The 23,524-nt window shown below is 48.8% G+C and overlaps 1 protein-coding gene across 2 annotated transcripts in view; it reads left to right on the top strand.

Annotated features, from left to right (window-relative positions):
• The first annotated feature begins 1,129 nt into the window (after positions 1 to 1,129).
• Positions 1,130 to 23,524, top strand: part of MAPKBP1 (mitogen-activated protein kinase binding protein 1) — a 57,805-nt gene continuing 35,410 nt past the window's right edge. For both annotated transcript variants that reach the window (XM_054451816.2, XM_054451817.2), the window contains exons 1-2: positions 1,130 to 1,261; positions 1,824 to 2,046. In XM_054451816.2, the coding sequence (XP_054307791.1) occupies positions 1,933 to 2,046 (114 nt within the window). In that variant the 5' untranslated portion in view covers positions 1,130 to 1,261; positions 1,824 to 1,932. The remainder of the gene's footprint in view (positions 1,262 to 1,823; positions 2,047 to 23,524) is intronic.

A 23,524-nucleotide genomic window follows, 5' to 3' on the forward strand; every position in this document is an offset into this window, starting at 1 on the left:
GGGTGAGACAGACACACCAGTGTAGTACTCCCTTGGGTCCCTTGTCTTTGGCTTAGGCTTTTGCATAAGGTATAATAATTTGTTAGAGGTTCTTCCCTCTTGCAGACACATGTCATCTCCACAGGGATTCAAAAGATCTGGGTAGGGTGAGACGGACACACCAGTGTACTATTCCCTTGGGACCCAAGTCTCTGGCTTAGGCTTTTTCATAAGGTAATTTCTTACGGTAGTAGTCAAGTGGAGAATACTCAGGAAATATATATTTCATGTAACATTTCCGTGTATTCCCTCTGCCTCCCCCAACATGAGTTAGAAAAACTACCCGTCGATCTAATAGCAAGCTCGACAGTGACCTCAGCAAGGAACAGCCCTAGATAAAAGGATTCACAAGTAAATGGAAGGAGGAAAAGATCTGGAGTAACAAAGTCCTGGTGAGCTTTAGGTGAGGAAGCACAATGGGTTGTTGGAGGCTAAAGAAACCATGAAACCTACAGTGTTATAGCACATTCACTTCTCTTTCCCCCGCACGCCCAAAGCTCTGTTCAAGGCCACCCTTTCCCCTTTCATAATGACCAGGTTGCCCAGTGCAAAGATACTGTTCTTAGCTATTAAATTGCATTACTCAGAACAATCCTTTCCACGTTGAGTCTACGTGCTGGACTGGCTGCGAGCAGAAACTACTTCAGTCGCTTTAAATCTCAACACTTGTGGTCGCTGGGAGCAGAGCTTTTAGGCTGTAACTCAGTCTTGTAATTCTGAGCTAGGAGTTTCAGCTACGGTCCCTCGGGCCTATCAGATGACAACCTTAACACCCTGGAGGCGTGGTTATCGTCTTGGGGCTCTGGGAAGTGCAGTTCCATGGGGGACCAGGCCTGATAATACCATAAAAGGCTTGGTTCTCTCAATTCTGAAGCCATGTTCTGTTGACCTTCCTCTAAAAGCATTACCCGCAATTGTGCGGATTCCGTGGTTCCCTAGTCCCAAGCCGTCTGCTTCCTGGGCGCTTTCATTGGCTCCGCCCCCGTAAACCTTGCTCGTCCTCTCTGGAAGGGCTCTCCTGACTACAGGCCGCGCCCCTCGCGTCGGCTCCGCCCACCCAGCCCGCAGCTTGGGCCAGGCGGTAGTTCGCGTTTTGAGCCGATCGTGCCACCATAGCTCCTGCGGCTGCCTCTACCGCTGCCGCTACCGCAGCGGAGCTGAAATTGCCGAACGCGATGCCCGAGGGCGCTGTGAGCGGGGTGGCCCACGCTCGCCGAGGCTGGTGAGGCTGGGCCCGAACGGGGGCGCTGACGAGTAGCAGGGGCCTCAGAGGCGGGTGAAAGATAAAGGTCCAGAGCCGCTGTGGAGGGTGGAGAGCGAGCTCTGGAGGATAGGGAGTGGGGGAGGGAGGATCCCGTGGCAGCACGAGTTGTGGGCTACGGCGAGCCCCGCCGCGCCGAGTCCCCGTCGGCGCTAGCGCAGGTGTCCAGGCCTGCGGAAATCCTTGGTGGTCTCGACGGCCTCCTCCCTTGGACACTTACAGTTGCCATGGGAACAGTTGGGCATTAACGGGAACCAGATCGTCCACGAGACCAACTAGGGCCCATCCCATCCATCTCGCAAGTTAAACGCCTCTGGCGGGCGTGGGCCTGGCATTTCTTCGTGTCTTAGGATTTTCCCCCCCTTTTTCGTGAGCCTTTCCTTCCAACGTTGTAAGAAACTGTGCAGGGCTAGAAGGTGGGGATGAGGGAAATGGTGAGAGCAATACCCAGAGGTAAAAGCTGCAGACTTCGCTAGGCAGAAGGTAAGACACTGTGATACTAAGGTGGCTTCTGCCATCTCAGGTCAGTGAGAGGGCATACTGGGAAGCCCTGTGGAATGGGAAGACAGTGCCGCTGTTGAGACAAGACCCAGGACTGGACCGGGGACTGTCCCAAAGGGTTTCTTGTCATAATGGCTGTGGAAGGGTCAACCATTACCAGCCGGATCAAGAATCTGTTGAGATCTCCATCCATCAAACTGCGCAGGAGTAAGGCAGGAAACCGACGAGAGGACCTCAGCTCCAAGGTGAGTCCTGTTGGGATCCACCTCTTTCCAAACCCACCGTCTCCTGCTCCATGTTCCTCGTTAACCTTCCTGTTTCTTGGGAAAGATAACTAGAAGCTTTTGTTGACTCTAAAGGATCACATGTGATCTCTGCAGGCAATGATTTGGTTTTAGGTTGAAGGAAAAAGAGCAGCAGGGGTGGGCATGCTGAGATTGATCCATGAGAAGAGGTGAATAGTAGGAAGACCACCTGGGTTCAATTGTGGCCTCACTATACACTAAGCATGTGCTTGGGAAGCCAGTTGATATGCTATGACTCAGTTTCCCTTCTTGGGAGAGGACAATAGGAACACATACCTTGTGAAAGGCTAAGCTGTGACTAATGTAGCTGCAGGTGTTAATGTAACAGCTGGGGTTATGTAAGGCTGTAGTGGGAAAAAGAAATATGCTAAAACACCTAGTCAGAGTTACTGGCTTGGTAATTGCTCTTGCCTACGGTCAAAACAAATTTTTTTTGTCTCTTCAAGAGGCTAACTGGAGCGTCTTGGCTTCTTAGGAATGATAACATGCAAGAAGCCAGATATCTGTCAGCAAAAGAGTTCTGGATGGCCCTTGAGCATTGCTTATCTCATTCACTATATGCCAAGAGCCACATCCCACTCAGCTGCAGATGATCCTCAGAGGCAGAGTTCCTTTCCATTCCTTCACTTGTCTGAGTTTTGGTCCTTATGCTTTTTTCAACTAAATAAACCCCACAACTTTGGGAATCCAGAAGTAGACGACATTTATTTAATCCCTTGAGGGAATCCAGGGCTTTACTCCCACAGGATCAGATCAGATTTTGTGTCTTATTAGTAGCCTGTAAACACAATAGCGTTGTGAGGTACAAGGTTGTTACAGGGAGAGGCATTTGAGACCACAGCATTGTATTGCTTTGCCTGTATCGCTTCAGTGATGAGTAAATCCCATGAGGAATGATTTAGAATGCCACTGTACAATTGGCAGGGTTCTGGGAGGACTTAGTTCAGCTCTGTGTTCCTTAGCAGAACTTTGAGTAGATTTGGTAAGAAGGTGAACAGCTTTCCTGTATATTTCAGCAGAAGTTGTGTTGAATCACAGTTTGCTACAAGGTTTTGTGATGGTGGACATTGTGACCCTTCCAAGGTCTCTTATTCATCATTTTTTCTATTCTCTTGAGGCAGGCAAAGAAGCCTGAAATGTAGAAATTGCCTTAGATATGACTCTGTTCATTCTTAATACTGCAAGTGCTCTTATTCTTGGCTGGTAACTTGGCAGTGACCAGCACTGTTAGAGCAATCTTCTCCAATCTTTGGCCTCTTTTTCTGGCCAGGAATGGTATATGTAGTAGAAACATATAATGAGAGTTTAGCCTTCATTGTTAATTCTTACTGTAATTTTGGTCTGGAATCCAGAAAGTATAGTTGCCATTCTTTAAGACTTCCAATATCATCCATTATTAATGCATTTAACAAGTGTTTATTGAGTGCTTATTAAGTGTGCAATCAGTGATGGGTAAAACATTACCCTTGCCATCAAAGAGCTTATGGCTAGTCAGACATGTAAACAGTTAAAACACGGTGTGGTAAGTGCTGCTGTAGAAGTATGTGTACGTTGTTAATGGAAGCACGGGGAGGCGACCTAAGTCAGTTCAGAGGAATTAGGAAAGGCTTCATAGGCCGGGCATGGTGGCTCACCCCTGTAATCCCAGCCCTTTGGGAGGCCAAGGTGGATGGATCACTAGGTCAGGAGTTCGAAACCAGCCTGGTCAAGATGGTGAAACCTCATCTCTACTAAAAATACAAAAATTAGCCGGGCGTGGTGGTGCATGCCTGTAATCCCAGCTACTCGGGAGACTGAGGCAGGAGAATTGCCTGAACTCGGGAGGCTGAGGTTGCAGTGAGCTCAGATCCTGCCAATGCACTCTAGCCTGGGTAAGAGAGCAAGACTCCGTCTCAAAAAAAAAAAAGGAAAGGCTTCACAGAGGAAGGGATGCTTCAACTGTGAGTCCTAAGGCAGGTGGAGAAGAGCTTTCCAGGAAAACAGTGGAAAAGGGGCATCCCTGGCAAGACCATTTACCATTCCCTGTTTAAAATAGGAATTCAGTGCTTCAGACTGCTTTAGATGGCTTTGTCTGTCCTGAAGCTGTGTATGAAAGAAATACTTAGCTGAAGTTGAATGACCCTTGAATGGTCTGGCAGCAAAATGACTGGTGCATATCTTTAGCACCCAAGAGGAGTAGCTGTCTTTGAGTGCCCAGGACCCTAGAGATGCCAGACTCCCCACACTCCTTAGTAAAAGGTCTCTACCTAAGATTATTCTAAAAGCCTGCCTTGTGATTACTCTAGTGTATTAAGCTCTGTGAGTTGCTCTAATATGTGGTGGCTGTGAGTAATCATGATAACAGGAAATTTGTGATTCATGGATAGCTAATTCTCAAATAAAATTTGAAGACAAAAAGGTACATGCCCCTTTTGAGGGCAAAGAAGGAAATGTCAGAAAGCCTTTATGCAGCTCTTACTTCAGATGGTCTCCTGCTTTGAATTATACTGTTCTATCTAAAGTAGCCTTCTCCTTTACACCAAATTGTACACTTATTTTTAGGTCCAATTCTGTATTTATCAGAGCCACAGGGCTTTCTGTGACTAGCCCCCCACCTTGAAACCAATATCTTATTTTTGTTTTATGTATGTCTTCATTTCCTATGGATCAGGGTCATGCTCTTTATTTCCTTTACATCACACCGTTTAGGACAGTGTAAGATAGGCAGTAAGTACTAAAAAAAAAATGAGAGTAATTTAAAGATGTCAAATATAGTGCGGGATAAACTTGGACATCCAGGTGAATAAAATAATCAGGAGGAATTTATGACCTCTTTAGAAGAGAGATCAAAACTAGGATTAATAAAATGGTGACAAAGAAGTAGAGATGCAGCCTAATTAGGTATGAAGGACATAAGAGAGAAGAAGTCCACGTATGCAGAAAGCAGTGCTCAGTAAAGGGTTCTTAATTCAGGAGAGACCTAGTTAAAAATATGGCTAAAAGCTGGTGTGAGAGAGCCAGTGGAGGTGGAGATTTAAGTTACAGCAAAGAGTAGATGAGTGCTGAGATTTTTATTAAGCTTTTTCAAAGGGAGGGGAGTCTCTTCAGTGGAGTACATTGGAAAAGACTGATTTAAAGTTTTATGCTAAATCAGCTTAGTCTTGGTGAAGTGTGACTTGAAGTTATCAGTAAATACCCAAGTTCAAATCCTGTAGACTTGTCATTTCCTGCCTCTCATCTCTAAGTTGGGCTGTGTTTTCCTTAAGAAGCAAATGTGTGTGTTCTTGATAGCTAACCCTCCTCCTCTGAAAGTTTCTGAAAGATTTTTATGTGGAGGGAGCTGGGCTTGTTTTCAAGGACAAAGGATATAAATGGACCAAAGCCCAGCAGGCAAGATTTAAGTTAGGGTTACAAAAGGATTGTCTGTGCTGGAGGGTTGCTAGATTTTTTAAAAGTAACTGAAGGAGATATTGAGATTGTCCTCTTCCTTAAGAGCCATTAATCTGATCTAGGTTGTATTATTCCTTCTGGAAACAATGGGTAAGATGACTTTCTTCTAGTTGTGTTTTTTTAATTGTAAATCTAATTCTTCTTTCTCTATTTGTTTCCCCAAGTTTTTTTCCTGTATAGTTGTGTGGTGGTACTTTGAGCCTTTTGAGAAGTGACTCTAAGAAGAGTTTGGTTAGGTGGGTTTCATGAAGGAGAAAAAGTGGCAATACTCTAATTTCAGCTTTTGCTCAGTGTTTGAACGCATATATGATTTGGTATTGGGGAAACATACTCATTTTTTTTCGAGACAGAGTCTTGCTCTGTCGCCCAGGCTGGAGTGCAGTGGCGTGATCTCGGCTCACTGCAAACTCCGCCTCCCGGGTTCAAGCGATTCTCCTGCCTCAGCCTCCTGAGTAGCTGGGATTACAGGCGCGTGCCACCACGCCGGGCTAATTTTTTTATTTTTAGTAGAAACGGGGTTTCACCATGTTGGTCAGGCTGGTCTCAAACTCCTGACCTCGTGATCTGCCTGCCTCAGCCTCCCAAAGTGCTGGGATTACAGGTATGAGCCACCACGCCTGGCCAGTTATTTTTGTTTTTTGTAGAGACAGAGTCTCACTATGTTGCTCAGGCTGGTCTCAAACTCCTGCCCTCAAGGGATCCTCCTGCCACAGCCTCCCAAAGTGCTGGGATTACAGGCATGAGCCACCATGCCCAGCTCCTGCCTTTCTGAGTAGCTGGGACTAGCGGTGCTCGCCTCTGTGCCAGGCTCCAGTCATTTCTTAATACACACGGTCTGAGTTCTCCACATAGAATAGATGACTAAGAGTGGATGTCCCTGTGGCCAGCAGCTGTGCCCCTCACCAGCCTTTGTGAATGACCTTCAAAGCTCTTGTTGAATTTTCTGTCTCTGAGGTCTCTTGAAATAAGGCTTGTGAAGTGTCTTGAGATCCTCACAACAGGTGGTATACAATGAAAAATGTCAATGTTCTCCTAGTTTTGTTTCTTTGATCTCTATTTCATCCCTCCTTCCGGTGCCTGCAGCTGCCCTCAGCCTTCAAAGTAATTCTCACTGGAGAGAGGATGCTTCTCTCCCTGGACCCAACACCTCTTCCTTTAATGTCTAAAAATAGCCCAGCCCCTTCAGGCTCGGAGTTGTCTTTCGAAAACTCCTCTCACCTACTTGGCCTCACTCATTTCAGAGTGGAAGAGCACTGCTGCTTTCCAAGTTTTTCTCTCTTTCAGTTTGCAATTTAGGGCAGGTTCCCCTCTTGGATTTGAGTCAATGTCTTATTTCCTGCTGGTATTTTGAATGTCTTCCATTTGTCACCTGTGTATTTTCATTTCTTGACTGATGAAAAAACAGGTAGAAATGAGGCTTCAGCCTGACCTCTGTAACCACCCCACCAACCCTCTGAGTCTGAAGTTGGGCTTGATGCTGTTATCACTGACCCTTTGTTTGGAGAAAACAGTCCAGGGTTTGAAATTGGGGCTATGTTTATTCAAACTAAGCTTCTCTGAGCACATGGTCTGTCCCACTCATCCTCAGAGTATCTGTTGGTTTTACTTCATGTTCAGACTGCAGTGTTAAAGAAATAAAGCTACAGTGTTTTCAGAAGGATTTGTTATATTATACTTAATGTTCCCACTGCTCCAGGCTAAGCCTCTCCTCTGGGCTCCATTGTTTAATGCAGGACAAAGCCAGGTTTTCTGGCAGCTTCCTTTTCATAGCAATTCTCAGTAGAGGTATAGAATGAGACCTGCCCACCTTCTTGGGTGTTTATTACCCCATTTGTGGATTTTACTTTAACTTCTATTACCTTAAAAAAAAAAAAAAAAAGTTGGTGAGGAAGGCAAGAAATAAAAGTGAGTATGACAGCCAGACTGGGTAGTGTGGATTTTTAGCGTTGGTATTTTTGAATGTCCAGATTCTCCAAATCCTTCCTTCCTTCCTTTCAACAGTTATAGCAGCAGGTCCAGTGCTTCTTCGTTGGTCACATTATTTTCCTCTGGTTTTGAAGGACACTTAACAGAAGAATGAGTTTACAGTATGAGTAGATCCTCCTAGATTTCAAGGGAGTAAATTCCCCCCTCTCATTTTGTCACAATGTTTACAATGCTTTTTTTTTTTCCTTTTTTTTTTTTTGAGACAGAGTCTCGCTCTGTCGCCTAGGCTGAAGTGCAGTGGCGCGATCTCGGCTCACTGCAACCTCCACCTCCTGGGTTCAAGTGATTCTCTTGCCTCAGCCTCCCGAGTAGCTGGGATTACAGGCATGTGCCACCATGCCTGGCTACTTTTTGTTTTTTCAGTAGAGACAGGATTTCAACATGTTGGCCAGGCTGGCCTCGAACTCCTGACCTCAAGTGATCTGCCTGCCTCGGCCTCCAAAAGTGTGCAATGCTTTTTTTGGTTGCTTCCCTATTTGGTAAAACAATCCTGTGGGTTTTTTTTTTTTTTTTTTCTTGCTGAGATTTTAAAGTTTATATGCCTTATCTCTCCTCCTGAAACTGAAATGAAGCTAAAGATATTTTCCTTTCCCTGCTATGCCGGGCACGGTGGTGCACACCTATAGCCCCAGCATCTTAGGAGGCTGAGGCGGGATGATTGCTCGAGCCCAGGAGTTTGAGGCTGCAGTGAGCTATGATGGCGCCACTGTATTCCAGCCTGGGCAACAGAGTGAGACCCCATCTTAAAAACAAACAAAAAACTGTCTGCCCCTCTGTTTATAATTGAGATTTTAATTTACTTGAAGATCTTAGAACAACCCTTTGTGAAACCATATGGCTGATTTTTTTTTTCCACTTTGTCAGATGTTCTTTTGGAGAAATCCTGAGAAGAAAGTTTCTTTGGTGGTTCAGGATTTGAGCGTTGCTCCTTATTTACCACAGTTCTCATCAGCCTTTGAGACCCATCTTCCTTTAGTGGGTCTTCTGGTCCTTTCTTCATAAGTTTGGCTGATGCTGTTACAGGTGCTAGCACTTAAGAAAACAAGACTCTAAAAAATTATGAAATACAGGCCGGGCGCAGTGGCTCACGCCTGTAATCCTAGCACTTTGGGAGGCCGAGGCGGGCGGATCACGAGGTCAGGAGATCGAGACCATCCTGGCTAACACGGTGAAACCCCGTCTCTACTAAAAATACAAAAAATTAGCCGGGCATGGTGGTGGGCGCTTGTAGTCCCAGCTACTCGCGAGGCTGAGGCAGGAGAATGGCGTGAACCCAGGACGCAGAGCTTGCAGTGAGCTGGGATCACGCCATTGCCCTCCAGCCTGGGAGATAGCAAGGCTCCGTCTCAAAAAAAAAAAAATGAAATACAACAGACATTAAGAGAGTGTACAAATATAATATTGTATTAGAAATAATGATAAGTGATTTCCCCGTGTAACCACCGCCCAAGTGAAAAATAGAACAATGGTAAGGTATTGGCAGTTTCTGAGGGACGTGATGCAAATGGTGTCATCAGGGTGGGTGAGGATGTACTAGGCACTGTGCTAATAAGCATTTTACATATACTATCTTATTCAAGTTTTACAGAAGTCTACTATAAATACTATTACCACCCCATTTTGTAGTTAAGAAAACTGATGATAAGAGAGGTCAGGTGAGTAGCTGGTAGTTACATAGCCAGTGAGTGGCTAAGCAAGAATTCCAATAGAAGCTTTCTGAACTCCAGGGCCCACACTTAATCTTTATTCTGCATTCCTCCCAGGGAGCCTTCATGCACTCAGCTTAGAAAAAGGGACAGTTCCCAAAGAGGGGGAAAAAAAAGAAAGGGACAGTTCCTTAAAAAAAAAAAAAAACTTTGTCCCCAACATTCCTTATAAAAGTCAATTTAATGAATTTCTCAGACTATTATTTTAGATCCATCACTCAGTAACCCTTGTCCATCTATATCCTTACTCCTCTTCCCACCTCCAGCTCCAGATTTCCTGAACTTTTGTTTCTGCTTCTTGTTCTTGTTAGAAACTGTGCAACCTTGGTTCTGTGCGTATGTGAATGTCAGCTTGGCGGGGTTGCAGCTGTGTGGTTCCAGATGACCAGAAGCCACAAGCAGTTGCTGCTTCTCTCTTGGAATTGGTTGGGGAGTGAAGGGCAGACCGACAGATGCCTTGGTTTTTGTGTGTGGGTATCACGGGGCTTCAAACTGTTGTGCTCTTGGTTGGCTGGTTGATTTTTTAGCTCATGCTCTTGAGGTGCTCCTTCAGGTCTCTCCCTCTTTTCCTCTGAATTCCACTTCTTTGTTATCTCTGTTAGCATACAACTGACCTTGTTTTTGAAGCTGTGGAGAGTAGCTGGTGGAAATACCTCTTCCAGTTGGGAAAAAAATGGACTTAAAATGTCCCATGTCCAGGCTGACCTGGATGATGACAGTTGGTTGATGAGTTAATTTGAACATGAGCAGAAATGAGGTCACTTGCCTGCCTGACTCCATGTGGCCATGCTGGCTCCAGGTTGCAAAGTTCTTCGAGCAAGTGCCTTGTCTTGCCTAATCTCGCATGTCTATTCTTTTTATTTCTTATCTCAAATAGGCATTGTGATAACATTATAGGTGCAAAAGTATGAGGTCTAAAGGCCTCTGCTTCCCTGCACTCCCTCAGTTTGTCCTGAGCAGAGGGAGCCCCAAGCCAGATGGATTGGATGGAGAAGAGCCCATAGGCAGTTTGCAGTTGTGGGTGCGTAGCTGGGAGCGTGCTCAGAAACTGATTTCAGAAACTGATTTCAGAAACTGATTCTTGGCTGGGCACCGTGGCTCACGCCTGTAATCCCAGCACTTTGGGAGGCCGAGGTGGGTGGATCACGAGATCAGGAGATCGAGACCATCCTGGCTAACATGGTGAAACCCCGTCTCTACTAAAAACACAAAAAATAAGCTGGGTGTGGTTGCAGGCACCTGTAGTCCCAGCTACTCAGGAAGCTGAGGCAGGAGAATGGCGTGAACCCGGGAGGCACAGCTTGCAGTGAGCCGAGATCGCGCCACTGCACTCCAGCCTGGGCGACAGAGCGAAACTCCGTCTCAAAAAAAAAGAAACTGATTCTTGCACTTCTACGCTACTGCTTTGGAGAAAAGCAAGCAGCTGCTTGTCAGGACTAAACTTGTAACATGCAGGTCTACCTCCATTACCCTGACATTCATTGGTTGGCTTCTGTTTGAGAGGGCACAGTATCTTTGTATGCCATGATTGTTTTCATATGACATAATAACCTGCTGCTGACTTTTCTCAATATGTCCTTTCTGCTTATGATGCTCTTTCTCCAGGCTGCTTTGGGTTCTCTTGTAAGGCCCCTACAGCAGCTGTCACTGAGATACTGCCTCATAACAAACCTAGAACTGGCTAGTGAACAGAGCTTCTCAAGAGTTAATATGAGCTGGACGCAGTGGCTTGGGCCTGTAACCCCAGCTACTCTGGAGGCTGAGGCGGGAGGATCACTTGAGGCCAGGAGGTCAAGACTGGCCTGGGCAACATAGCAAGATCCGATCTCTAAAAGCTTTTTTAAAAAAATTAGCTGGGCCGGGCGTGGTGGCTCACGCCTGTAATCCCAGCACTTTGGGAGGCCGAGGCGGGTAGATCACGAGGTCAAGAGATCTAGACCATCCTGGCCAACATGCTGAAACCCTGTCTCTACTAAAAGTACAAAAATTAGCCGGGCGTGGTGGCGCACACCTGTAGTCCCAGCTACTCGGGAGGCTGAGGCAGGAGAATTGCTTGAATCCGCAAGGCAGAGGTTGCAGTGAGCCGAGATCGCGCCACTGCCCTCCAGCCTGGCAATAGAGTGAGACTCCGTCTCAAAAAAAAAAAAAAATTAGCTGGGACTTTGGGAGGCCAAGGCGAGCAGATCGCTTGAGTCCCAGAGTTCAAGACCAGCCTGGGCAACATGGCGAAACCCTGTCTAAAAAAAAAAAAAAAAAATTAGCTTGGCATGGTTGTGCATGTCTGTAGTCCCAGCTACTTAGGAGGCATGACGTGGGAGAATTGCTTGAGGCTAGGAGTTCTAGGTCGCAGTGAGATATAGACTCCCTCCCAGGGCCATTGTGAGATTTAAATGAGATTTAATGAATTTGAAAACACATTGTAAGTTTTAAATAACTTTACAGCTATAAGGGGTTGCTAATACTATCAGTGTCTGAGATATCTAGAATACCAAGGAATTTTCTTCTAATTTGTTAGCAAGATTTTATTCCTTCAAGTTTCCATTTGTGAGAGGTCCTTTTTTGTAGGCTCAGCCTCTTCTGTTCCAACATTTTTAATCAGCCTTTCTGCATGGCTTTTTATTGCGAACTATCTTCATTACCTTTTTCTTGCCAATATTCTAACTTGTATCAACAATACTGACCAAAAGGAAGGCTTAGCAGAAATTCTTTTTGATACTAACTTCTGTGTAATTTATTTCAGGACTATGACTATGATTTTGGGGGGAATTTTTTAAAAATGTCAAACCAGTGAACTCCAGGAGTAGAGGGGAGTCCTAATTTTTTCTTTATCTGTTTAGAAACCACCAGGGTGATGAGCATGCTTTTTAACAGCAAAAGCTTCTCTAGATATAGAAATAATTTTTTTTCTTTTGGGTCTAATTTATATTGACAAGTAATTTGAGAAATGAATTAGCCTTTTGTCCGACTAAGAATTTACAGGCCGAGTGAAAATGTGTTAATTTTATAACCCGTTATTTAAGTTTCTAATGTTGTGACCAGAGTGAAATAATCTATTAAAAATTTTTTTTTTTGCTTAAAAAAATAAAGATACATGAAGATGTGAAGATATAGGTGCAATCATACCCTTACACTACTGGTGAAAACATACATTAATCCAACTTTCTTAGAGGACAATTTGGTAATATCCATTAGATAATTTTGCATATTCATACCTTTTGATTCAGCAGTTATAATTCTGGCATCTTATTCTGTGCAAACACTCATACTGCACAAAGGTGTATCTAATTGAATTTTTTGGTGTTATTCATAAGAGTGAAATTTTGAAGTAATCCAGGTACCTATGAGTAGGGGATTGTTGTACATCAATAAGATGAAATTCCTTGTACCTGCCAGAAATAATGAGGTTAATCTATATGTACTGATGTGGAAGAGTATACAAGATATCTTGTGGGGGAAAAAAGCAAATTGTATAATACTTTTTTATGTTAATGATTATTTGTATTTTTGTTAAAACATATATATACGTTAGTATATGCATACTAAAAAGTGAGGCTATAAATACCAAACTTGTTAATACTGGTTATCTCAGGGAGGGGTAGTAGATTATGATGGGCTTTCACTGTCTACATTATATATTTCTGTAATGTTTAAATTTTTCACAAAGAGCCTGCATTATTTTTGTAAGTAGAAAAAAAATAAAGTTGGAAGTCTCTCCAATTTAAACGTGTATTTCATATGTAAATCTAAGATGTTTAAAATTTAAAATCCGTATGCTCATTTTATTAAAGCAGTTATGCACAAATGCTATTGAAAAATATATCTGGTATAGCCGGGCGTGGTGGCTCACGCCTGTAATCCCAGCAATTTGGGAGGCCAAGGGGGGCAGATCACAAGGTCAAGAGATAGAGACCATTGTGGCTAACACGGTGAAACCCCGTCTCTACTAAAAATACTAAAAAATTAGCCGAGCGTGGTGGCAGGTGCCTGTAGTCCCAGCTACTCAGGAGGCTGAGGCAAGAGAATGACATGAACCCGGGAGGCAGAGCTTGCAGTGAGCCGAGATTGCGCCACTGCACTCCAGCCTGGGCGACAGAGCCAGACTCCGTCTAAAAAAAAAATATATATATATATATGGTATAATAAGCTTTTTTTGTTTTTTAAAGAAGTAATAGGACATAAAAATATTTTCTTGAAGATTAATTATTAGCTTGTTGAATTTGAGACAATTCATTTCTTTTTTTCTTTGACATTGAGTCTTGCTTTGTCGCCCAGGCTGGAGTGCAGTGGCAGTATCTCCGCTCAGTACAAGCTCTGCCTCCCAGGTTCAAGCGATTCTCCTGCCTCAGCCTCCTGAGTAGCTGGGATTACAGGCGTAATCCTGACCTCAAGTGATAGCATCTGCCTAAGCCGCTCAAAGTAGATTTTTTTTCCTGTTGGGATTACAGGTGTGAGCCACTGTGCCTGGCCAGTTTCTAATATCTTCAAAAATATCTCCTTGGTTAGCTTTGATAAATATTTTTTGATACTTTTTGAAGTACATGTGCTTTCTGAAAAGATTTGTTACAACTAATACAGAAAAGCATAAAGAAAAAGAAAAGTTATCCATAATTCCAACACCTAGAGGTAACACTGTTCTGATTATCAAGGGCATTTAAAGCTCTTTTTGATCAACATAGTCGCTTTTATTTTATTTTATTTATTTTTGGTTGGGGGGCAGGGACAGAGTCTCGCTCTGTCACCTAGGCTAGAGTGCAGTGGTGTGATCTCGGCTCACTGCAACCTCTGCCTTCCAAGTTCAAGCAATTCTCCTGCCTCCGCCTCCCGAGTAGCTGGGACTACAGGCACCCGCCACCATGCCCAGCTAATTTTTGTATTTTTAGTAGAGATGGGGTTTTACCATGTTGGCCAGAATGGTCTTGAACTCCTGACCTTGTGATCCACCTGCCTCAGCCTCACAAAGTGCCGGGATTACAGGCATGAACCACCATGCCCGGCCGCAAACACATTCTTTAATTATAACTTAGGTCAGATTTGTGAAGAGCCATGCCATGCATGTCTTTACTAAAGTCAGGGATAAGAGTGTTCTGTTTGTAATCACGTATGGCACATGGATTATGTTATTCAGGCCTTCCTCTGTGTTTCTGGAAAGGCATCAGAATCTTACTTCCTGCCACAGCTTCTAGGGCTGGCATTGATACATAGTTGAAGAATTCCCTAGGAGGTAAAAAAAGCTTACTAAATAAGATTAACCAAAGAGTATTCATAAAAATTTTAAGTTTTTTATTTTAATTAATTAATTAATTATTTCCCAAGATGGAGTCTTGCTCTGTTGCCCAGGCTGGAGTGCAGTGGCAGTATCTCGGCTCACTGCAACCTCCGCCTCCCAGGTTCAAGCAATTCTTTTGCCTCAGCCTCCCAAGTAGCTGGGATTACAGGCACGTGCCACCATGCCTGGCTAATTTTTGTATTCTTGTTAGAGGTGGGGTTTCACCATGTTGGCCAGGCTTGTCTTGAACTTTTGACCTCGTGATCCACCCGCCTCGGCCTCCCAGAGTGCTGGGATTACAGGGGTCAGCCACCGCGCCCGGCCATGATTTTAAGTTTTTTAAAAATGTTTTTGAGTATTTAAAAAATTGATTCAACAAATATATATTAAACACTGTACCCTGTGCTATAAGCATACAGTTATATGAGATACAACCTCTGCCCTCCAGGAGTGTATAGACTGGTAGGAGAGATAAGACAAATCCATAAAGAATAGAAGTTCTTTACAAGGTTCTAAGCAGTGCATGCCATGCGAATGATGCAAATTAGGTGCTGCTGTAAGAGTACGGAGGAGGAAGGAATCATTTCTGGCCAGGCAATCACAGAAAGAATCAGAGGGGATGTGACATTTTAGCTGGTCCTCGAAGGAAAGGTAGGATTTCAGTATAGGGTAGTGGAAGGGAAGGTTAGAAGAAGCATATGAGCTATGAAGCCCCGAGGCTTCTTTCCAGAAAAATGAATAGTCCAGATTGACAAATGCACATGATTCCTATAGGTGAGTAGTAGGAAATAGAATTATGAGAAGGGCAGAGTTCATTAATGCTAGGCTAAAACATTTATATTTTATTTAGTTGACAGGAAGGAGTGACTGAAAAAGTTTTTGGGCAGGGGAGAAACATGGATCAAAGCTATGCTGTGGAAAAATTACACGCTGATGGGTTGGAGGAGGGGAGGAAAGAGTCTATAGTAAGGAAATTGATTAGAAACCCATTGCTATATCCAGGAATGTGTTGAAGGCCTAAACTGGGGTGTTGGCATGAAGTGAGCATTTTGTAGAGAATAGGTTGAGGAAACCTTCCTTCTTCCCTGGAGAGTTTCATGGCATAAGTTGTGTGATTGTAGGGGCACTGAGAGCCCTCCACACTCCCCTTTTTGTTCCAGGAGACACATTCACTTTGCACACTTAGTCCAGATAAGAAACAGTTAATATTCTCACTGGTTACAAAATAGAAAAGCAAGAGTTTAAGAAAATTCAGGAATTAGATTCTTTTGATGACCAGATTTTTAGCTCATAAAGCTTTGTTTGTGATTCTGGTTTTGCTGTAGTACTGTAGAGAGGACTGACTTTAGAGGGAAAAAAAATCTAGAACCCCCACCCCCACCCAATTCTGCATGCTTACATTGAGATAACTCCTTTTCTTGCCTTTCTGATAACTGTGGAAGAGAAAGAGAGGGCAGAAGGGCTGTACCAGGCACTGTAAAAGCTGTTAAATCTGCTCTCTGGACTTGGGCACGTGCTGATGACTGTACTATTAATATAACTGGGTCCTTCATTCCCTCTCCCTCTAGTCTGACGCCTTCCTTACCTCTTCCTCCATCTGCATACGAAATCAGCTTCTCCTGCTTCTGACCCTGCAATGCCAGTTGGCTTGGAAATGGGTGTTTGCTGTCTATATTTGGCTATAGCATAGGCTGGACATGGGCAAGCTCTGACCACATGGGATACTCTGGCATTAGGAAGACCCTCCCTCTTTCTTGGAACCATCTCAGTGAGGAGAGGTCAGAACCCATTTTTTAGACCCATTTTAGCTACCGATAAGTTCTGCTAAATTTTTTTGTTAATGTTAAAGATAGCATGAAAGGTCTCTATTGTCTGTCTGTCTTGTGGCCCTCGGCCTTCTATCTTGGCTCTCAGACCTGTCCCTGATGCCTGCACAAAGGCATAGTGTGACTTCCCTGTGTGCTGCTTCAGAAACTGTAGCATTCTGATGGTGCTAGAGAATTTGAACTCTCTCCTCAAAGCACCATGGTTTCTGGAACCAGACAGCCAGACAGCCCCGGGTCTAAATCTTGGTTCTTCCACTCACTACTTACTCTTTTTTTTTTTTTTTTTTTTTTAGTATTTGTTGATCATTCTTGGGTGTTTCTCAGAGAGGGGGATATGGGAGGGTCATAGGATAATAGTGGAGAGAAGGTCAGGAGATAAACACATGAACAAAGGTCTCTGGTTTTCCTAGGCAGAGGACCCTGCGGCCTTCTGCAGTGTTTGTGCCCCTGGGTACTTGAGATTAGGGAGTGGTGATGACTCTTAAAGAGCATGCTGCCTTCAAGCATCTGTTTAACAAAGCACATCTTGCACCGCCCTTAATCCATTTAACCCTGAGTTGACACAGCACATGTTTCAGAGAGCAGGGGGCTGGGAGAAAGGCCATAGATCAACAGCATCCCAAGGCAGAAGAACTTCTCCTAGTCAGAACAAAATGGAGTCTCCTATGCCCACCTCTTTCTACACAGACACAGCAACAATCTGATCTCTCCTTCCTTTCCCCACTCGTCGCCCTCTTCTTTTCAACAAAACCGTCATCGTCCTCATGGCCCGCTCCCAATGGTCGCTGTCTCTTCGGAGCTGTTGGGTACACCTCCCAGACAGGACGGCCGGGCAGAGGCGCTCCTCACTTCCCAGACGGGGCCGCCGGGCAGAGACGCTCCTCACCTCCCAGACGGGGCAGCCGGGCAGAGGCGCTCCTCACTTCCTCCCAGCCAGGGTGGCAGCCAGGCAGAGGCGCTCCTCACCTCCTAGACGGGGCGGCCGGGCAGAGGTGCTCCTCACTTCCCAGACTGGGCGGCCGGGCAGAGACGCTCCTCACTTCCTCCCAGACGGGGTGGCGGCCAGGCAGAGGCGCTCCTCACCTCCCAGACAGGGCGGCCGGGCAGAGGTGCTCCTCACTTCCCACACTGGGCGGCCGGGCAGAGGCGCTCCTCACTTCCCAGATAGGGCAGCCAGGCAGAGGCGCTCCTCACTTCCTCCCAGACGGGGTGGCGGCCAGGCAGAGGCGCTCCTCCCTTCCCAGATGGGGCGGCCGGGCAGAGGCGCTCCTCCCTTCCCAGATGGGGCAGCCGGGCAGAGGCACTCCTCACTTCCTCCCAGACGGGGTGGCAGCCAGGCAGAGGCGCTCCTCACCTCCCAGACGGGGCGGCCGGGCAGAGGCGCTCCTCACTTCCCAGAGGGGGCGGCCGGGCAGAGGCGCTCCTCACTTCCCAGACTGGGCGGCCGGGCAGAGGCGCTCCTCACTTCCCAGACGGGGCGGCCGGGCAGAGACGCTCCTCACTTCCTCCCAGACGGGGTGGCGGCTAGGCAGAAGCGCTCCTCACTTCCCACACTGGGCGGCCGGGCAGAGGTGCTCCTCACCTCCCAGACGGGGTGGCCAGGCAGAGGCGCTCCTCACTTCCCAGACGGTGTGGCGGCTGGGCAGAGGCGCTCCTCACTTCCCAGATGGGGCAGCCAGGCAGAGGCGCTCCTCACTTCCTCCCAGACGGGGTGGCGGCCGGGCAGAGGCGCTCCTCACCTCCCAGACGGGGCGGCCGGGCAGAGGTGCTCCTCACTTCCTCCCAGACGGGGTGGCAGCCGGGCAGAGGCACTCCTCACCTCCCAGACAGGGCGGCCGGGCAGAGGCGCTCCTCACTTCCCAGATGGGGCAGCCGGGCAGAGGCGCTCCTCACTTCCTCCCAGACGGGGTGGCGGCCAGGCAGGGGTGCTCCTCATCTCCCAGACGGGGCAGCCGGGCAGAGGCGCTCCTCACTTCCTCCCAGGCGGGGTGGCAGCCGGGCAGGGGCACTCCTCACCTCCCAGACGGGGCGGCCGAGCAGAGGCGCTCCTCACTTCCCAGATGGGGCGGCCAGGCAGAGGTGCTCCTCACTTCCCATATGGGGTGGCGGCCGGGCAGAGGCGCTCCTCCCTTCCCAGATGGGGCAGCCGGGCAGAGGCGCTCCTCACTTCCTCCCAGACAGGGTGGCGGCCAGGCAGAGGCGCTCCTCACCTCCCAGATGGGGTGGCCGGGCAGAGGTGCTCCTCACTTCCTCCCAGACGGGGTGGCGGCCAGGCAGGGGTGCTCCTCATCTCCCAGACGGGGCAGCCGGGCAGAGGCGCTCCTCACTTCCTCCCAGGCGGGGTGGCAGCTGGGCAGAGGCACTCCTCACCTCCCAGACGGGGCGGCCGAGCAGAGGCGCTCCTCACTTCCCAGATGGGGCGGCCAGGCAGAGGCGCTCCTCACTTCCCATATGGGGTGGCGGCCGGGCAGAGGCGCTCCTCCCTTCCCAGATGGGGCAGCCGGGCAGAGGCGCTCCTCACTTCCTCCCAGACAGGGTGGCGGCCAGGCAGAGGCGCTCCTCACCTCCCAGATGGGGTGGCCGGGCAGAGGTGCTCCTCACTTCCTCCCAGACGGGGTGGCAGCCGGGCAGAGGCACTCCTCACCTCCCAGACGGGGCGGCCGGGCAGAGGCGCTCCTCACTTCCTCCCAGATGGGGTGGCGGCCAGGCAGAGGCGCTCCTCACCTCCCAGACGGGGCGGCCGGGCAGAGGTGCTCCTCATCTCCCAGACGGGGCAGCCGGGCAGAGGTGCTCCTCACTTCCTCCCAGACGGGGTGGCGGCCGGGCAGAGGCACTCCTCACCTCCCAGACGGGGCGGCTGGGCAGAGGCGCTCCTCACCTTCCAGACAGGGTGGCCAGGCAGAGGCGCTCCTCACCTTCCAGACAGGGTGGCCAGGCAGAGGCGCTCCTCCTCACTTCCCATATGGGGTGGCGGCTGGGCAAAGGCGCTCCTCCCTTCCCAGATGGGGCAGCCGGGCAGAGGCGCTCCTCACTTCCTCCCAGACGGGGTGGCGGCCAGGCAGAGGCGCTCCTCACCTCCCAGACGGGGCGGCCGGGCAGAGGTGCTCCTCACTTCCTCCCAGACGGGGTGGCAGCCGGGCAGAGGCACTCCTCACCTCCCAGACTGGGCGGCCGGGCAGAGGCGCTCCTCACTTCCCAGATGGGGCGGCCGGGCAGAGGCGCTCCTCACTTCCTCCCAGATGGGGTGGCGGCCAGGCAGAGGCGCTCCTCACCTCCCAGACGGGGCGGCCGGGCAGAGGTGCTCCTCATCTCCCAGACGGGGCAGCCGGGCAGAGGCGCTCCTCACTTCCTCCCAGACGGGGTGGCGGCCGGGCAGAGGCACTCCTCACCTCCCAGACGGGGCGGCTGGGCAGAGGCGCTCCTCACCTCCCAGACAGGGTGGCCAGGCAGAGGCGCTCCTCACTTCCCATATGGGGTGGCGGCCGGGCAGAGGCGCTCCTCACTTCCCAGACGGGGCGGCCGGGCAGAGGTGCTCCTCACTTCCTCCCAGACGGGGCGGCCCGGCAGAGGCACTCCTCACCTCCCAGATGGGGCGGCCGGGCAGAGGCATTCCTCGCTTCCCAGACAGGGCAGCCGGGCAGAGGCGCTCCTCACATCCCAGACGATGGGCGGCCGGGCAGAGGCGCTCCTCACTTCCTCCCAGACAGGGTGGCGGCCAGGCAGAGGTGCTCCTCACCTCCCAGACGGGGCGGCCGGGCAGAGGCGCTCCTCACTTCCCAGACGGGGCGGCCGGGCAGAGGTGCTCCTCATCTCCCAGACGGGGCAGCCGGGCAGAGGCGCTCCTCACTTCCTCCCAGACGGGGTGGCGGCTGGGCAGAGGCACTCCTCACCTCCCAGACGGGGCAGCCGGGCAGAGGCGCTCCTCACCTCCCAGACGGGGTGGCCGGTCAGAGGCGCTCCTCACATCCCAGACGATGGGCGGCCGGGCAGAGACGTTCCTCACTTCCTATACGGGATGGCGGCCGGGCAGAGGCGCTCCTCACCTCCCAGATGGGGCGGCCGGGCAGAGGCGCTCCTCACCTCCCAGACGATGGGCAGCAAGGCAGAGACACTCCTCACTTCCTAGACGGGGTGGTGGCGGGGCAGAGGCTGTAATCTTAGCAGTTTAAGAGGCCAAGGCAGGAGGCTGGTAGGTGGAGGTTGTAGCGAGCCGAGATCACGCCACTGCACTCCAGCCTGAGCACCATTGAGCATTGAGTGAGCGAGACTCCATCTGCAATCCCAGCACCTCGGGAGGCCGGGGCAGGCAGATCACTCGAGGCCAGGAGCTGGAGACCAGCCCGGTCAACACGTCGAAACCCTGTCTCCACCAAAAACACAAAAACCATTCAGGCGTGGCGGCGCGCGCCTGCAATCCCAGGCACCGGGCAGGCCAAAGCAGGAGAGTCACAGGAGCCCGAGGCAGGGAGGTTGCAGCGAGCCGAGATCACGGCAGCACAGTCCAGCTTCGGCAACAGAGGGAGACAGAAAAAAGAGAAGAAAGGGGAGAGGGAGAGGGAGAGGAGGGAGAGGGAGAGGGAGAGGGAGAGGAGAGGGAGAGGGAGAGGGAGAGGAGAGGGAGAGGGAGAGGGAGAGGGAGAGGAGAGGGAGAGGGAGAGGAGGGAACTACTTACTCTTTCATGTGTAAAATGGAGATAACACTAGTCCTTCATGAAGTTGTCAAGAGTATTAAATGAGATGATCTGTGTGAAGTGCTTAGAACAGTTATTGCCACAAAGTATACATTCAGTAAATGGCAGCTGTAGATCCTCTCTCTGCCCCAGACCTTTTGTACCCCCGGTGTGTTCTTGTAAAAAAATACTTGGAACACTGGGATTAACCCAAGAGTGGCTAAAATTTGGAAATAGAAGGGCAAATGCCTTAATTTAGTAGTTCCCAATCTGGTAATCATTAGAACCACCTGGAGAGCTTTAATATGCAGATTCTCAAACCCTACTTATCTTTTCATTCAGAATCTTGCAGTCAGGGGACGTGGATAGGGTGGGGATAGAGTAGGGACTGTTGTTACATGAAAAAAACCTTTAAGTTCTTTGGGTACTTTGTTGACTGGCCAGGTTTGGGAACTTTTGTTCCAGTCTCCTTGTCCCCAGGGGCTGTGGCTAGCGGCTTTGTCAGGTTACCCTTTCCAAGCAGTGGCAAATGCACCTTCCTTAGAAACTAAGGCTGTTTTAGTCTGGAGAATTGACTCAGCTCCAACTAATTCTAAACTGTTAAGCAGGATACCCTTTTTTGTTTGTTTGTCACATTGGAAGTTATTTGTTTCTAGGAGTCTTTGTGGTATAGATGGAACTCTACATCAGCCAGACTGGGTAGAGACCAGGAGCAGAGACTAGACCCAAGGTCTGCTCTCTTCTTCGACTGGCCGTTGTGCCTCTGCCTACCTCTGACCAGATGGCACTTTGAACTTTGAAGCAACAGGAATGAGTTAGCCTGGGCATGATACCTACCTTTCCTCCCCATTCCCAGGTCTGGTCACTGGGTCTCTGCCCTGCTGTCTAAGTCTCTGCACAAAGCCTCCTGGCCTTGGCTTCTTCTGTGGCTTATGCGTTAAGTGGCAGTTCTCAGAATCTGGTAGAGAATCTGCTTTGTGAGATTAGAGTGTAGTGTGTGGGCAAGAGACAAATATAGTTCTTAACCTGCAGGAAGGGAGGGTAAGGCGAAGAGTGCTCTGCCTTGGACAGGTCTCTGACATGCTTGTTTATAGAAATAGCAAGTCCATGGTTTGGCTGGAATGACTTACAACTCAGGTATTTATAACTTGAATTGAGTGGGATTGAGAACTGGGGGAAGGGAAAAGGGGGAAGAAAGTAGCTGATGGCAACAAAACATAGCAACAAAAACAGATCGTTTTCCTCACAGTTGCTGGCGTTTCCTTACCAGTATGAGGTCAGCCAAATCCTAGGGGACCCTGGCCTTTTGTGTCTCTGGCCTCTTAGTTCTCTATCTCAAGGGAGCAGCCACTCCCGTGCCATTGCAGACTCCCTGTAGTGGTCCCTCACACTAAAAGGGAAAGCATTTCCTGCCAACTTTTGCTGTGGGTCCAAGCGGGAAGCCCTTCCTAACAGTGCCACTGTCTTGGCTCCACCTGGACTCACTTCCATTGGCTAGTGCCTGTCCTCTAGCTTGTGGACTGATCAGATCTGGGGACTTGAGAGAGCAGAAAAGCTTCGAAGGCCCTGCCCAGTGTCTAGGATTGTATGTTTAGAGCTCTGGGACCGCTTGGGACCTTATACTATGCCACCTCTGTTGAGGATGGCTCTGGACTCTGGAGAGTTCTGTCCTTGCCTCCTTCATTTCTTTCAGCACTCACTATTAATCACCCCTCCCTTCTGGGAGCTCTCCACTTCACTGGCTTCCTGGTTCTCCTCCTCTCTTTCTCACTGCCTGTACCTCATCTTCTCCATGCTCTAAAAATAGGTGTTCCCTGAGGTTGGGAGTTTGAGACCAGCTTGACCAACATGGAGAAACCCCGTCTCTACTAAAAATATAAAATTAGCCGGGTGTGGTGGCGCATGCCTGTAATCCCAGCTACTTGGGAGACTGAGGCAGTAGAATCACTTGAACCCGGGAGGTGGAGGTTGCTGTCAGCCGAGATCGTGCCATTGCAGTCTAGCCTGGGTAACAAGAGTAAAACTCCATCTCAAAAAAAAAAAAAAAAAAAAAAAATAGACTGCAATCTGCAGGCTGGAAACTACTGTTCTATTTAGTATGAATGAGCAGTCTTGTCTCTTGCCTCTACGCCACCTGTTTTTTCCATCTACTTTAATGAGAGCCAGAAGAGCACTTAAACACGTGGCTTTATTCTTTCTTTCTCTCCTGGGAATAGGCTAGTATGAAGTTACCCCTTTATCTTATTAAAGTGAGAGATGATTTTGCTGGCCCTCTTTCTCTCGGGAGGATACGATAGTGCTCTGCCTAGTTCCTACTGGGAATGGTGGGTATTCAAGCCCTCCCTCACATTATACTTGTAGTAATTCTGCCTCCAGTAGCCTTGCTTCAGGGGAAAGATGACACCTCTGTCAGGTTGGTATACGCTTTCTTCCATCTCAACACTGTCCACCTGCCAAAGCAAAAGCTGGGTCACAGCTTGGGTATTCTCCGTGCTTCGAGGCTGCATTCTGGGTGTGGAGGAGCTCACTGTAGAG

This window comes from Pongo pygmaeus, chromosome 16 (genome assembly GCF_028885625.2).
Source record: "Pongo pygmaeus isolate AG05252 chromosome 16, NHGRI_mPonPyg2-v2.0_pri, whole genome shotgun sequence".
NCBI lineage: Eukaryota > Metazoa > Chordata > Mammalia > Primates > Hominidae > Pongo > Pongo pygmaeus.